General features: G+C 37.0%; 2 protein-coding genes across 5 annotated transcripts in view; one reads left to right on the plus strand and one right to left on the minus strand.

The window, feature by feature from the left end:
* The window catches only part of LOC139941428 (uncharacterized), a 40,308-nt gene extending 34,483 nt beyond the window's left edge, over positions 1 to 5,825 (plus strand). For all 3 annotated transcript variants that reach the window (XM_071937912.1, XM_071937913.1, XM_071937915.1), the window contains one exon: positions 44 to 5,825. In XM_071937912.1, coding sequence (XP_071794013.1) covers positions 44 to 227 — 184 coding nt within the window. In that variant the 3' untranslated portion in view covers positions 228 to 5,825. The remainder of the gene's footprint in view (positions 1 to 43) is intronic.
* A 127-nt stretch (positions 5,826 to 5,952) lies between these two features.
* LOC139941425 (centlein-like) overlaps positions 5,953 to 15,160 on the minus strand; it is an 81,769-nt gene continuing 72,561 nt past the window's right edge. For both annotated transcript variants that reach the window (XM_071937909.1, XM_071937908.1), the window contains exons 32-34: positions 13,414 to 13,614; positions 12,122 to 12,196; positions 5,953 to 9,192 (exon numbers count right to left, since the gene is read on the minus strand). In XM_071937909.1, coding sequence (XP_071794010.1) covers positions 9,100 to 9,192; positions 12,122 to 12,196; positions 13,414 to 13,614 — 369 coding nt within the window. In that variant the 3' untranslated portion in view covers positions 5,953 to 9,099. The remainder of the gene's footprint in view (positions 9,193 to 12,121; positions 12,197 to 13,413; positions 13,615 to 15,160) is intronic.

Here is a 15,160-nt window from a genome sequence, read left to right on the forward strand (position 1 = left end):
ATTAACCCTGTTCCCCTTTCTATTTTCTCTTCCCTGTACCTAGGAGTGCTAAAGGCTTCATGCACATGAAAATCGTGAGCCATCCCCAGGGCTACATCTTGGGGGAGTTCAGTAAACCCTTCCTTGGTATTCCTCAGATGATCTACTATTACACGACGCACAAGCTAAATATCAGAGGGGCGGAACACATGGCACTACTTCATCCAGTTGATAACCAGTTGCTATGAGACGTTAACAAGGATGGAGAAGTATGCCTCTTACCTTCTTATAATGTGACTCATCTACTCATGATGATAGGGGTCAGGGGTCGGCAGGCACAATGTGTACACTGAGGCGACTGTACAAACATGCACATGTGTTGATTGTGTGTGTGTTGCAGTGTACCATGTTATTTTGTTTTTAAGAACTCTTTAAAAGGGCACATCTCAAACGGTGTGTTCCGCTGTTGTTGTTTGCAATACTTAATGTGATGTGGAAATGTAACATGTACAAAGTCCCGGATGTTTTCTCCTGCCACCTGCTTTGGTGTACATGTATACCAAGTCACTGAGTGGTATTCTCCGTAAGACTCCACATTGTCCTTGGGTAGATTTCACAAAAAATTAAGACTAGTCTTATGTGGAGTTAGGACGAATTACTCGTCCTAACTTAGGACTAGCCTTAAGTTTTTAAAAACTCCTAGGACAAGTCTTAAAGTTAGGACTATCATTGTGAAATCGACCCCTAATCACATCATCTCAGCAACATAAGTGTGTCACTCTTCTGCCAGGAAGAACATCTAGCAAGTTAGAATGCCCTTTACTTACAGGCTTTGGCTTACAAAAAATGGAAGCAAAATGAATTTGCCTACAGACTTTTTGAAACTTGAACCTGCAATGATTGAAACTTTCAACCAAACTATAGCTACCCAATCTCTGTCAAAATCACCATCAAAAAATAGTTAATGGTCTGCCGTTTCAACCCTAGCGGAGGCTTTCGTACTTGTTTTTGTTCAGAGTCGCTTAAATTCATCCCATTTGCATCAGAGCCCACTGGTTGGGTTAATGAGTATAAACTGTTAGATTTATAAGAAAAAGTATTTCTTATAACTTACCCAAAGGGATTTACGGCTGGATGTCATATATATATATACAGTGAATAATAAACAGTATTGGTCAAATACTCACTGTATGCCCCCAATTGAAAAACGCTAAATTTCAATTAGGAATCCAACTGAGCGGCTTGTAGTCTTGTGTCCATTGTCATTCCTTCACATTCATTGTTAAAAGTTTGTATAAAAACCAGTGTCCATGTACGTACGTTATGTGACGTATTATAAGCAATTGCAGTGTACTGGCTGTACATGTATGTACTGTATATCATGTATTATAGGAGATTGTAAAGTAACTGCATAACATACGGTGCTGTTTCCAGAATCCTGTACATTGATGTTTGAATAGTTACCAACTTAAAACACAACCTATTCAATGTTGTACAAATAGGCAGGCCATCCCCTGATAATGACATTAGTATGTGCCGATAGAGGGCGCTATACTGTTTGAAGTTGTAGTATTGCTTACGTTTTTTTACCGAGTGAAATACTCAGAAATCATATTCAGTCAGTATTATATAACTTTTTTTTTTTTTTCATTTCGGCAGAAATGTACAATGTCTGTTGTTGGATCAGTTTGTACCAGAAAAAACATCCCACCGTGGGACTTTTTGTAAGAAAATTACTACCGAAAATACCTAGTAAAAGGGGAGGAACTCTGGCGCCAATTTGGGGAGTTTCACTCTCTGGGGAGTTTCAATTTAACGAACTTCCATCTGTGAGTATTTTTAAGGGGTGCTACAGTCAAGATCAAGATAATGGGGTCCACATTGATACTATGTTTCATGCAATGATTGACAATGCTCTCTTATTTTCACACTGTTCCTTTAACTTGATGACTTCTTCATAAACTAACTTCTGAGTTTACTCAGAATGAAAATAACAACAAAAAACATTTAAAAAAAAAATTCATATTATATCACCACAACTCAAAAAAAAAGGTGACAAAATTTGTTTATATTTTATTAGTATTGAAAAAAAGAAACTAGTTGATGGAGAGTTGTGATTTTTCTTAATATATTTCCCCTCTCCCAAATGTTTTAATATTCCCCCTGACTGTTTATGAATGCATTGAGAAATTTATGTCAATGTGGAAACTCAGGCATATGTCGTCATAGAATCTATATTATTTAGTTATTTATTGCAAATGTCAAGTTATAATCCACAAGTGAAACTGACTGGGTGAATTAAAAACAATAAACTCGGAAATTGAACTTGCACCCTCTGGTTTAAAGTTCCGGTGCTCTACGAACTGAGTTTTCTATTAACATTTGAAGGATAATAAAGATCTATATTTGGATAAGTTTTGTTTACCTGGTAATCAGGGATCAATCCGATGAAAGGATTCACAAAGGCTTTGCTGACAGATTGGCCAGTAACTATGATAACCCTTAGTCCCAGGCAGGAATCTTTGACTTTGCTTGAAAACTTACATGGCGCCCTCTGTTGTTGAATCCAATGCATTGTACAAAATATATTATACAAATAAAATTGTTTAAAACAGACTGCCCTTTTTGAAGCCAGAGCTTCAGCATTTGCTTTAACTTGGTCATGATTAAAGATTTTGTATTTGTCACCACTAGAGGGCGCACCATCAAGTCCCTTGGAGAGACTTGGCTAGGTTAACAAAACGAATGTCACCAATCAAGACTTAGATTGACTCTGTGAACTATCTTGAAAAACGATTTCATTCATTATCATTCATCATTCCGCAAAGACTTGCGTCCATGGTCGCCTCATCCTCAAATTGTTATGGGGGCACACTGTTGGAGTTACCACCTTCACCTGTTCTCTTTTACTCAAGGATTACAAGGCTTCAAACAGGCTGAGGTGGATGAAGCTAAAATGAAACTGAAGTTGAAACTGGTTTTGAAAAGGGCCATATACAGAGACTTTGATGAGAGTTGCTCCAAAGTGAAAAGAGTATGTTCTCAAGACATCCAAGACTGATTGGATTCTTTTTAAACAATGCTTTAATTTCAACTACAGATGGAACTGTGTGTATTGGTTTTTTTGTTTTGTATTTTATTTAAGCGTGTGTGTGTTGAGGTGATTATGGGCGATGGGTGAAGGGAGGTGGTTTGGGGTTAACTGTCTTTAGTATTATTAGGAGAGAGGGAGTTGACTGTCGCTGCTGGCTACACAACAAGGACTTATTTCAAAAAGCTGTTAAGCAGAAGAAAAACAACGTTTTTAGCAAGTTTCTTGTTTTCTTTGCAAAACTAAAATTGAGTAGGGCACAACTTTCAACAGTGCAAACTTTTTGGATTTTTTGCTGGTGATCTGTTTCTGCTAACAGCCAGTTTTTTGCTTACAGGCTTAACGAAATTGGGCTCTTGTTATCTAGCTTTTTTTGCAGCGAGAACCTGAACTTGGACAACAAAAACAGAGTTGCCATTTTGTTTTTGTAAACACAATCTTATTGGGGTCGAAGTGAGGTTGTTCCTCATGTAGACTGGTGCCTTTTCAAACTGAGTTTATTCCTGAGGGTAATATTTATTGATGATTGAGGAACCAGACCTTTGTCCTTTTGTAAATTATGAATAATCTGTTGTCATATTTTCTCCCTTCGTTGTTCTCTCGTTGTACTCCATAAAGCAAACTATGTGCAAATATAAGTTAGAAAAAAATATACATTTAAAGAAATTAAATTGTTTATTATATATAGAAATGTTATAACAAACAAAAGTGTATATAGGTGTACATGTGTACGGACTCCATTACTCTGTGCTATATTACTGTCAATACAATTTTTTTTTAAGCCTGAGTGCAGTCTATGAATGTACATGTTTAGCTCGTATACACGGTACGGTTTGCCTGTAGAAATCTATGTAACACAAGGGGGCCCAATTTCATAGCTCTGCTTGCCGTAAGCAAAGAATTTGTGCTTACAGAAGTGTATGTCAAACGTATTTCACGGGTTAGCAGGGAATTTCTGCTTTGTGTGCAGGTATACTCCACACTACTAGGCGTTCTTGGCTTACACAGCTAGCGCAGAACTTTGGCACTTACACATTTAGCAGAGAATGGTGAGAGCAAGCGCAGAATTCGGCGTTAAGCAGAACCATGCTATTGGGCCATGTTGTGTTGGTTAAGATGAAGCTAGGAATTTGGGATGTCTCCCATCTTCCTGTCATGACATTGTATGGTCATGCAGCTGTGTTTGAAAACAAAGGCTAAGGCATAAAAGTCAGGCATTCAAACATGACTCGGGAGTACTTCACGATGCCCATTTACGGATTATTAATTGGTCAACGGTAACACTGATGTGGTCATTTATCAGCAAGAAGTCATGGTATACAATGAGAAGTATTGAACCAGTTACTTTTTCAACATTCACATGAGTGTTACGTGCACCACAATCAAATGGTTGTTGCTCAATCTAATGCCTGTGGTTTACCTAAAGCCACCACAGATGCATTGGTTTTTGTCATCTTGTGTACAAAGTTCCCCCACCCCCACCTGACTGCAGCTGCTCAGAGGTCAAAGTCCAAATTAGAAAATAATTACATGTTTTAATATTAATGTAATTAATCCCTAAATAATATTGAGCTGCTGAGTGTCTATGATATTAATATTAATAGTAAATTAAAGTAGCTCTATGAAGGTGTCTTCATAATGGTTCACAGATTTTTGCACTTTCTTTTGTAAAAAGTTATAATCATTCCTGCCAGCTCTCAGGGGATTAAATTGTCTACCTATGGGGGTAGCAATATTTATTGCAACAACGTAATGAGCAGAAGCTTGTGATGCAGTATCGGTCGCTCTTGTGTGAACTTAGTTCGCTCCGGGGAGAAATGAAAAGAAAAAACTCCTAAAATAAGTTCCTGTTGTGATTACAGGATACCGCCCTCTTGGTTGAATTTGATTAAATGTCCTTACACAACGAGCTGCATCACAAACTTAATCTCAACTTTTTCTTGCAACTGACATTTTTAACCTTATGGAATTTTGCGAGGATACTTTTGTTGTATAGAACAAATCATATTACAAAAATAGTTGTTTTGTTTTTTAAATGATTTGTTCTTAAAGTGTGACAGTGCCCTCTTTTGACTAAACTTCCTTCAGCTAGAAAAATAGGAGAAAAATTTTCTCTTCCAAAACCAGATTTATTATCAATTTTATGACTATTGAAGCTCTTAATAGGATTTTGCACTATACCAGTTGTCTACCCTCCCTTTATTTGGCTATATAAACCCAAATGAATTTAATGTTATTTTGCCCTCTCAATTAATGGTAAATTATTATGCAAGAAAGCACTTTTATTGCACCAAGATTGTTCTAAATATAATTTACTTTAAATTATTTTGTACACTGAGACTTATCGTTTTTGAAAGATTCTTACATCACGATTTAAAGATGGTTGAACAATTTTCATTCCAGCCTCAGTTTTGATCTCATTTGTATGTGAAGTAAAACACAAAGGCTGCATCCCATTAAGGTCTAAAAACCTATACTTTTGCTACATTTTTGACATAATTGTTTTGTATAATTTCTTTTTAATAATGGCCTTCCAAAAGAAGTGTTGCTTTTAGTTATAAATATGCAAATGTTTTGGTTAACCTTGTTTTTTTAAGTTGTCGTAATATTTGGTTCTGGACACACAGTGCATTCAATTGGTTCAAGTACTTTGTAAATATATAAAGTATATATAAATAATATAATAATCTTGTGAGGGTTGTGGAGAATTAATGAAACCAATAAATGAACGCTTTATTGTCCTGTAGTAATTGAATTGATTGTTGTGTCTTTCTTTGATCCATTTATTCTCCGATAGGCAAGCAGAGTGAACTGTTTGAAACATGGAGTCTTCACAAACACCCTTTTTCAGAACCAAACCCTCCTCCCAACAGAGATTTACACATGGGAGCACCTACAAAATTTTCATCAAAAATGCAAGGCTTACCCCTTGTGATTTTATCAGATTTCAGCAAATATTCAACAAAAATGCAAGGCTTACCCCTTGTGATTTTATCTAATTTCTGCAAATTTTCAACAAAAATGCATTTTATCTAATTTCAGCCATTTTTCAACAAAAATGCAAGGCTTACCCCTTGCGATTTTATCAGATTTCAGCCAATTTTCAACAAAAATGCAAGGCTTACCCCTTGTGATTTTATCTAATTTCAGCCATTTTTCAACAAAAATGCAAGGCTTACCCCTTGTGATTTTATCAGATTTCAGCCATTTTTCAACAAAAATGCAAGGCTTACCCCTTGTGATTTTATCAATTTTAGCCAATTTTCAACAAAAATGCAAGGCTTACCCCTTGTGAGTTTATCTAATTTCAGCCAATTTTCAACAAAAATGCAAGGCTTACCCCTTGTGATTTTATCAGATGTCAGCCAATTTTCAACAAAAATGCAAGGCTTACCCCTTGCGATTTTATCAGATTTCAGCAAATGTTCATCAAAAATGCAAGGCTTACCCCTTGTGATTTTTATCAGATTTCAGCCAATTTTCAACAAAAATGCAAGGCTTACCCCTTGCGATTTTATCAGATTTCAGCAAATTGTCAACAAAAATGCAAGGACTACCTAGCAAGTTTTCAACATTAACAAAAATGCAAAAATGCAAAAAAAAAGTAAAAATCACAAGTTTTTGTTGTTGCTGAAATCTGGCTGAAATTGGATACATATTCAAGAATCCAACATTGGAACTACACCTGTAGTTAAATACTTTAATTCAAGGCGAATATTTATTTACATTTCCTGATAAAAAAACAAACTAATATTTTTACATCATAATATGTACATACAAAAAAATTATTTAAAGCAAACTATTTAAAGACATTTCTTAAGCTAATGCCTTCTTGTGAGAGTTGACCTGCTTACCAGAGTGTCCTTCAAGACGCTGTAACATTTACATAATTTATTTACAAATAACAATGAGTGTTAGAGATATTTCTACTAAGTAGTCAATCTTGTCTCCAATCTTAGGATATTGTATACAAACTTTTCAGGATATTGTACACAAACTGTTCTTCAATGAGGAAAAGAGTGAAACTGGCTCGGTAAATTTTACTTAAATTTGGGGGTGAACAACGACAAGCTTACTAGAGTGGGATTAGAACCTGGGACCTTTGGTGAGACAGGAGAGTCTGTGTCCCCCCCCCCCCCTTCTCCCAGGGAGAAATGAGTAGAGATTTTGTCAAATAGCGCCCTCGTTCGTTTGACGAATGGTGGAGGTTCTGGGTAATAGCAAAGAAACCACTGTTTGCTTGCAATCTAATTTGGTTTCCCCTTCTGTTTCACACCTGGATCTGTGCCCATTAGGTACATAACGCCTCTTTGGCAAAGGTGCCAATATAGTTACCGGTAGCCTACATGTTTGTCATCCATCATCCATTAAAGATGACACAAAACAGATACATGGAAGCAAGCTCGTATCCTGACATATAAACTGTTTAATTTTTAAACACTACAAACATTTTACTAAGATGCAGCTTAAATACATGAGTAACATTGGTAAATGTCAAAAACCAGTAGGCTACCCACATTTTGTCATAATACCTGAAATAACAAACCTGTGAAATAACAAACCAGTCAGTCATTTGAGTCATAACAAAATAGTGGGAAAAACAGGTAGTTTTTGTTTTTAAACATGGGTTTGGACTGGAATCAAAATATCTTGTTTTACATGTTTCTGAATTCTAATGAAGGCATTTCATGGGAAAATATTTCAAGTGACGTTTTTTTACAGAGACCATCTTTATACCAGGTTAGTTTTGTACAAGCATCTGTGAATATTCTTATATTCAACCATATATCAATAATGTGCACACCCAACCATTATCAGGGCTTCATAATTTTGACCAACAGTGAATCTACAATTAAAAAGTTCTGTCAAAATTATAAATCATACGTATCTTTAGAACAAATTCCAATAATTCAATTTGAATGCAATATCTTCCAAGCATTGGCCTTGAGGGCTAACTTGCGCGACCCATTCAGTTTTACCAAAAAACAGCACCTTTCCATTATAATTTAAACTCTAGACTCAATTAAAACAAACATTTCATACATGTACAATAAAAGAGGTTAAGAATTTACAGAAGAAATAAAACAAAAGTTTGGCAAGAAAAGGCCCTGCTTACAACCGAATTATGCCCTTGTTTTCATCATTCTTTGATTCCTTAACAACATGCAACATTTCTGGGCTAGCTTCTAAAAGTTTCAAACCCCACTTTTCAACATCATTCATAGTTTTAACTTCTAGAGAACAAGTGCAATTCTTAATCACTTCTCCAGAAAGCACCACAATTACCCATGCATAGTCAAATGTCATAACTCACTGTCCAAGGTCTAACAAGTTTATGATTAAATGATAAATTCCACAACCAATCAATTTGCTAGTTTCAGTTTTGTCATTCTTTGCTCCTACTGCCTACAGACACCCCACAAATAAGACATAAAAAATGCAGACAATTTAAACAGGTTTGACATCAACTGACACGTGATATAAACACTGTTATTTACAGGTAGCAAAGGTTGTTTATAAGGTCTAATTCCGGTTTCAAGGATCCGTTTTTGTATCATTAAAACAACAGACAAAATGTCCTCAAAATGGGTGGGCTACGTTTCAATTTATACTTGATACATTAACGAAGGTGCTGAACAATTTAAACAACTTGGTGTCACCCATTGTTCTATCCTAAATGTTCTGTTTAACAGATTTGTGATGTTTTGGTGTGATGAGAGACAAACTGTTGACTCTTTGATTGAGGTGCTGACTATTTCATTATCAGGACCTAAGTTCAAAAAGCCTGTAAGCAGATATTTTCTGCTTATGGAGCAGCCATTAATAGCAGAATTTCTATTTCATCGACCCTGCTGACTATAAGCAAAGCAAAAGGCAAGAAAATGTTTTTCCTTCTTGCTTTTCACCCCAATAGTGAACTGGTTATTGGCTTCATACAAGCAGGATTGGCATACCACAAGTTAAACCAATTAACAAGATCGGCACAATGAGAAGTTGAACTTTTTCACTTCAAAGGAAAGTCACAACAACTACGTAGATGCAGGGTCCACACCACCAAGAAGTCTGTCTCTTTCTTCCAGCTTTCCAAGAAACAGAACAAGAAGTTTCTCACTACTTGGGACCTGGACATTGGAGAAATCAAATAAGAGAAAGAAATAATTGACAAGAATCAATAATGATTAAAATGACAATGTCGATAATTCTAAAGAAAACACAGCTTTTGTAACTAAGCACCTTCCTGTAAAAACCTTTGAGGTGCTTTGCCAAATTTCATAAAGCTGTTAAGCAGAAAATTATTTTGTGCAGCAAATTTCTTTACTAAGTAAGAATTGAGTGGTGTATCAGTGGCAGCAATGGTAACCTATTGACCTGTTTTTGTGCTCATAGGGTTTATGAAGTTGGGTCCACGCCATGAAGAAATAAGGCAAGTTGACTTGTCAACCACCATTTCTTTTCAGAACCAATACTACTCGGAAGAGACTTACACATGGTGTTATCGCAAAACTCACCTGATTGCAAATTTTTAAATCCCACTTGGTATACTGAAAACCTTGAAAATAGACACACTTCACTTTAAAGTTTAAAAAAACTTTAATGATGATTTAGTGTTCACAAATTAAATTACTGTACCTAACCTCCGAACACTAAAAGCAACGTAGATGTGTAGTTCAAGTACTTAGATTTGGTACACACTCCATACAAAAGTGTTTACAAGTGTCAAGGCCTTGTAATCACCCATGGTAGCCTCAACAATTGCCCCAGTGCCATGTGCTCTTGCTGTGGTGCCTTTTGCAAAATTCCAATACTTTTTGCTGTGCCCCTTCAAGAGCAAAGTTCAAGGCCTGATTGTCCCGCTAAAAATATCAACAACGCTCCTGGCTGTCACTTCATGGCTCAATCTAAAGTTATTTACACTTCTAACCCCGACAGGAAATAAATAAATAAATAAGTAAATTTTATCACAATGAAGAAAATATTAAGAAAATAGTTTAGTTGAAAAAACAATCAGATCAAAAAATTACGGGAGACACATTTCGAGGCCATTCCTAATGTTTGCAGTCTCCCTATTTCATCAATATCTTTGTTCCGGTTGCCAGTCAGAAGCCATTCAACCTGTAACTGCAGTACGAGGGATTACACCCAAGTTTCAGTACAACCCGGGAGTGGGAAGTGGAAGCAGAGGGATCACCTTAAGGGTTGCAACAATACAAAAATCATAAAAACCGAATCTCTGTTTGTATTTTTAGGAGTACATTAAGATTTTTCCAGTCTCCCCTTTTTGTTGTACCTGTTACCACCTGCTCTCTAAAGCTGTAGTTAAAATTTCCAACTTTAATTCAAGATTTCCTAACAAGAATGTTACAGAAGAAAAAGAGAGACTTGCGAAAAAAATAGAGAGAAAAAAAATAATAAAAGTTCGGAGTTATTTAAAGCAGAGCCTGTAAATAACAGGAAATCCATTTGCAATCTGAGAGTTAGGGTACAGACATTTTAAAAACAAATGTATTCCCTCAACAAGAACAAACACCTCATGGGTAAGTACGTTATTGCTAATGACTCAAAACTTGTGTTTCCAAATTGTCATGAGGTTGAGCATCTCACATGAAAAGGCAGAAATGAAATGGGTGTGTGCTCCTTTGGGTGTTAAAGTTAATATTTCTTTTATGACATCATATGCAGACACGAAGAAGAAGCCTTGGACGTGAATATTTGCAGAATGTTTTATTTTAAGTTCTTTTAATTGATTTTTCTTTCACAGTACTTGGGAAAGCACTTTTAATTGTTTTTTTGTAGACAGTGTTTAATACACATGGGTGTATTTTAAGGGTAAAAAAACCTACATTATTTATCCCTGATGCAAAACTAGTTGCGGTACCCACTGCGAACACATAGGATTCAAAACTGTTAGTTGATAAGTAAACCTGTCTGAACCACAAACAAAAGAGCAGAAATTTGAGGCAGGAGTAGTGAAACACCAAAGACTGTGCTCCACTCTGGCTGAAACGCAACATGTAGCGTGTGTCAACACAATAAGAAGAAGACACCCCCACCCCCAATCCCCAAAATTCACCCCCTTGTTTCCCTGCTGCTCTGTTTGGCTTCGAGTTTTCTGGGTCAACGACCTTGTCTTACAAATCAAGAAATAACACTTATCACTGTGACAGAAGTATAAACATCTCTTCAAAACCTGGATGTAAATACTCAAGTCGGGTCATCTATCTTGAAGGAGCAGGGTCCGAAGGGACTTGGATTTATGTCATCCACAGATGGCAACGTTTATTTGTATACTCCACGGTGGAACTTGAACTGTTTCACATTCAACATATTTTCTGGAGCAATTATTTCAAAACATTCAAGATGGCATAAACTGTCAAGAATTTGTTGGAACTATTCAAACTTAAACAGATCAGTTTCACAACGATCAGTGTCACAACGTACACAAATGATTATAAGCTTGATTGAGCCACACAACAGGTGTCCAAAGCTGTCCCTTAGAAACTGTCACTCAAATTCAACTTGTAGTTAATAATACCATAATACAAACATCTCTGATTTCAGTACATAATCCTCTCACCACTGACCAAAAAAAACAAAAAAGAAATTTACTTCAATCCAAAAGCCCTTCCACTTGTGGCATGTTTTTTTCTGCAGGATACGTACATTTGCTAAGAAAACACCCATGACCTCTGAAGCCCTGTAAGATTGTATCAACACAAAACAGAACACCAAGGTGGTCTAAATTGATGCAAGACTCAGGAGGAGAACTACCCTGGAGCAGAGACAGGGAGACTCTAGGCCCACAGGCTTTGATTTTACCTCCATGGTCAGGGGTTAAGGGCCTTTTATGGTTTCATGGATGGTCTGATCGTAGAGAAAAGACCACCAAAAGGGGGAATCAGATCTGTGGCCAGGCAGAGATGTGGCTGATTTGACCAGCTAAGCTCGACCAATCACAACCTTAGAGAAGTTTTTTTTTTATAAAGGGGGTGGGTAGGGAGGACCATGAGAGTAGGGGTTCTAACTTGTAGCTGACATTTGTTGTTGTCTTACCTTTGAGGAAAGAAGAGTCTGCACCTGACGACTCCATTGCTCATCTTTCTTTCTGTCTGTTATCTCTTTTTGGTCCTACATTGTTTAATATCAAATACAAAAAGCCAATATTTAGTACAAAAAGTAAATGAGGGACTCAGAGGTCAAATTAAGCTTTGTGGTGCATTCGTTTTTCGATAGCAGGTCCTCATGAAAGAGGGCAAAAGGTTACAAGTCTCTACCATCAGACAGCAAAAACAAATTTGTCTGAAGAGGAATCTCCGTGCCAGTTAAAAGCTCAAATTCAATGTCGTTTGATTAAATACAGTTTTATTAGAATTTAGGAAGAAACTGAACATTCCTATGGGTTTTTGTTCACAGAGCTTGGTAAAGTACTGAGTAGCCTATACAGTGATTTAAACACATCGAGGTAAGGGAGAGAAATAAATAATAAATGAAGTCCTTTTTTCTTAAAATAATACATCAGAAATGAACAAGCATTATATTTTGTGTTCAATTTTGTGTGTTAAAAAAAAAATCAGTAGACATGAACGGCATGTGGTATGACCAGACCCTACCAGGTTGTACAACCATAGTTCATTAACCTTCTACTACCCCAAACATTACTTTGTAGCGCGACTCAAACACAACATAGTCTGAGACAGGATGCCCAACATGACTTCCCAATAGTATTGCCAAACTGTCAATGTACTTCCCAAGGCGGAATTAAGGGAAGTACTTAGTCAATGTTCAATACCATGGAGGGGGGAGGCTGGGTGACAGGGGAAGCTATGCCACCTATCCGTAGCTAATTAGAGGATTGCGTTTTCTCCTTGCGTGACAGACTGAACTAACAAGTCAGCTTAATTAGCTAATCATTTACACATCTTTTAAAGTTTGGGTAAATAATCTCATATCATGGGGAAATCTCAGCTTTGATTTTGTGTGCTTCTCCTTGTGGAAAAAACATCTCAATAATGCACCTAAATAATATTTCAAGGAAGGTTTTGTCACCAGGGTCATCTTTATAATGTAACATCTGTGAACATTTATCTCTCAATTCTACCAATGTTCAACATGGTACACATAATGTTCTCACTTATTAGTCTGTTAGCCAAACACCAGTTAAAACACCAACGGACAGGTCAAAACTCTCTAAGTGGTGTGGCTGGCTTGTTCAATACTGAAAAGTATCCCTGTTTACTATGAATAATGGTCTAGTGAAAAAAGCTGACGGACTGGTGAATCGACAAGCTAACTGATCTTCCAGCCAGTCATCCTTTAAAATCAGAAACAGCCGAATGAACTCTCACCTCAATTTGCATATCCTCCTCACTGCTTGCCATAAACTCATCCAGATCAGACGCACTCATGTTGAGAATACTGGATGCAATTCCTTGAGCTCGACTTAGCGACCCGTTAAGACTCTCGGTGTTGCGTCTTGGAGATTTATGAGAGTGCTTCAGATGTTGTCTGGCGTCTTGGGTTTGACTGAGCAGCTTGGAGGCAAGAGTCTGGAAAACAGGATGAAAAGAACAAAACATAAATTACATGATTTTCATGAAAAATATCAAGGTTTTGTTTGTTTTATTTTTTTTATATTTTTTATAATTCACTACATGGAGGGTTAGCCAGGCCCTAATTTCATAGAGCCTGCAAGTACAGCCAAAAAATTTCTAAGCACAGAAAAGAATTGCTTAATAGAAACAGGTTTCCAGCCAAAATAACATTAGTGACGGGTGCCCCACTCAATTTTTGCTTGGCAAAGAAATTTGGTCAAGCAGTATATCCTGCTTAAAGGAACACGCTGCCTTGGATCAGCTGAGTTGGCCTTTGAAAAGCGTTTGTAACCGTTTGTTATAAAATGCATATGGGTAGAAAGATGTTGTAAAAGTAGAAAACAATGATCCGCACAAGCACGCCTCGAAATTGCACAGATTTTCTTTTACCTCGTTGACTAACACGGTCGGCCATTTATGCGAGTCAAATTTTCGACTCCCATATAAATGGCCGACCGTGTTAGTTCGCAAAGTAAAAGGAAAACCACGCAATTTCGTGGCATATTTGTATTTTATGCGCTTAGTTGTATTTGTGTGGATTATTGTATTTTATGTGCTTAGAAACGTAGTATTAAGCGCGGTATAAATTTGTATTATTATTATTTTACTTTAAACCATCTTTCAAACCATATGCATTTTAAAACAAACGGCTACACACGCTTTTTATAGACCAACTCGTCCGATCCAAGGCAACGTGTTCCTTTAACAGCTTTATGGAATAAGGCCCAGGTAGCTCAGGAGGTTCTGAGACAGCCCCCATTTATTAAATAATCACAGTCTTATGGCGTGTCATGGCTGAGTGGTCTAGCTAGAGCACCGGACTCAAGTTTTGGTGGTTAACTCATTGGGGTGTGGGTTCGAGTCCCATACGTAACACTGGTGTCCTAGTGTGAGATGCTTTAATTTAATTGTTTCTCTTCACCCAGGGGTATAAAATAAAAGCTGCCAGGTTAGAGCTTGATACTACTACTATGAAAAAGCCTTCGGAGGGCCACAGCAGCCCTAGGCTGTATACTCCCGGGGAGCTGAGAAAGATTTCAGGAATTTTATGAATGACCAGTAAACTTAATGGATTCTGGGTCGATTTCAAAGAATGACTGGGTATCCTGCTTACTTTTGCTGAGCAGAAAGGTGTTAAGCAGAATTCTTTGCTGCAGCAACTCTATGAAATTGGGCTCTGACAAATCCCAGTCCTCTCACATTTTCCAAGTTTGAAATATTTAAAACACAAGGCAGTTACTTTCATAGACGTTTCTCTCAATTCAATCTAACAAAACAGACTGAAAAAATTCCACATATTCCACCTAACGGAAACTATCACTTAAAGATTTCCTTCCACAGAGAGGCCTACAGAGAGGGAGAGAGAGTCAGTGCAACCCAGATATAGTCCAATCAGCAGGAAGTTGCTCCAGGGTTTGGGGGTGTGTTTAGCTGGAAAGGTCAACCAGGCCCCAAAACTTATAGTAAAATTAATACGCAAATTTCGCAAATGGAACGCCTT

Source organism: Asterias amurensis, chromosome 9 (genome assembly GCF_032118995.1).
Source record: "Asterias amurensis chromosome 9, ASM3211899v1".
NCBI lineage: Eukaryota > Metazoa > Echinodermata > Asteroidea > Forcipulatida > Asteriidae > Asterias > Asterias amurensis.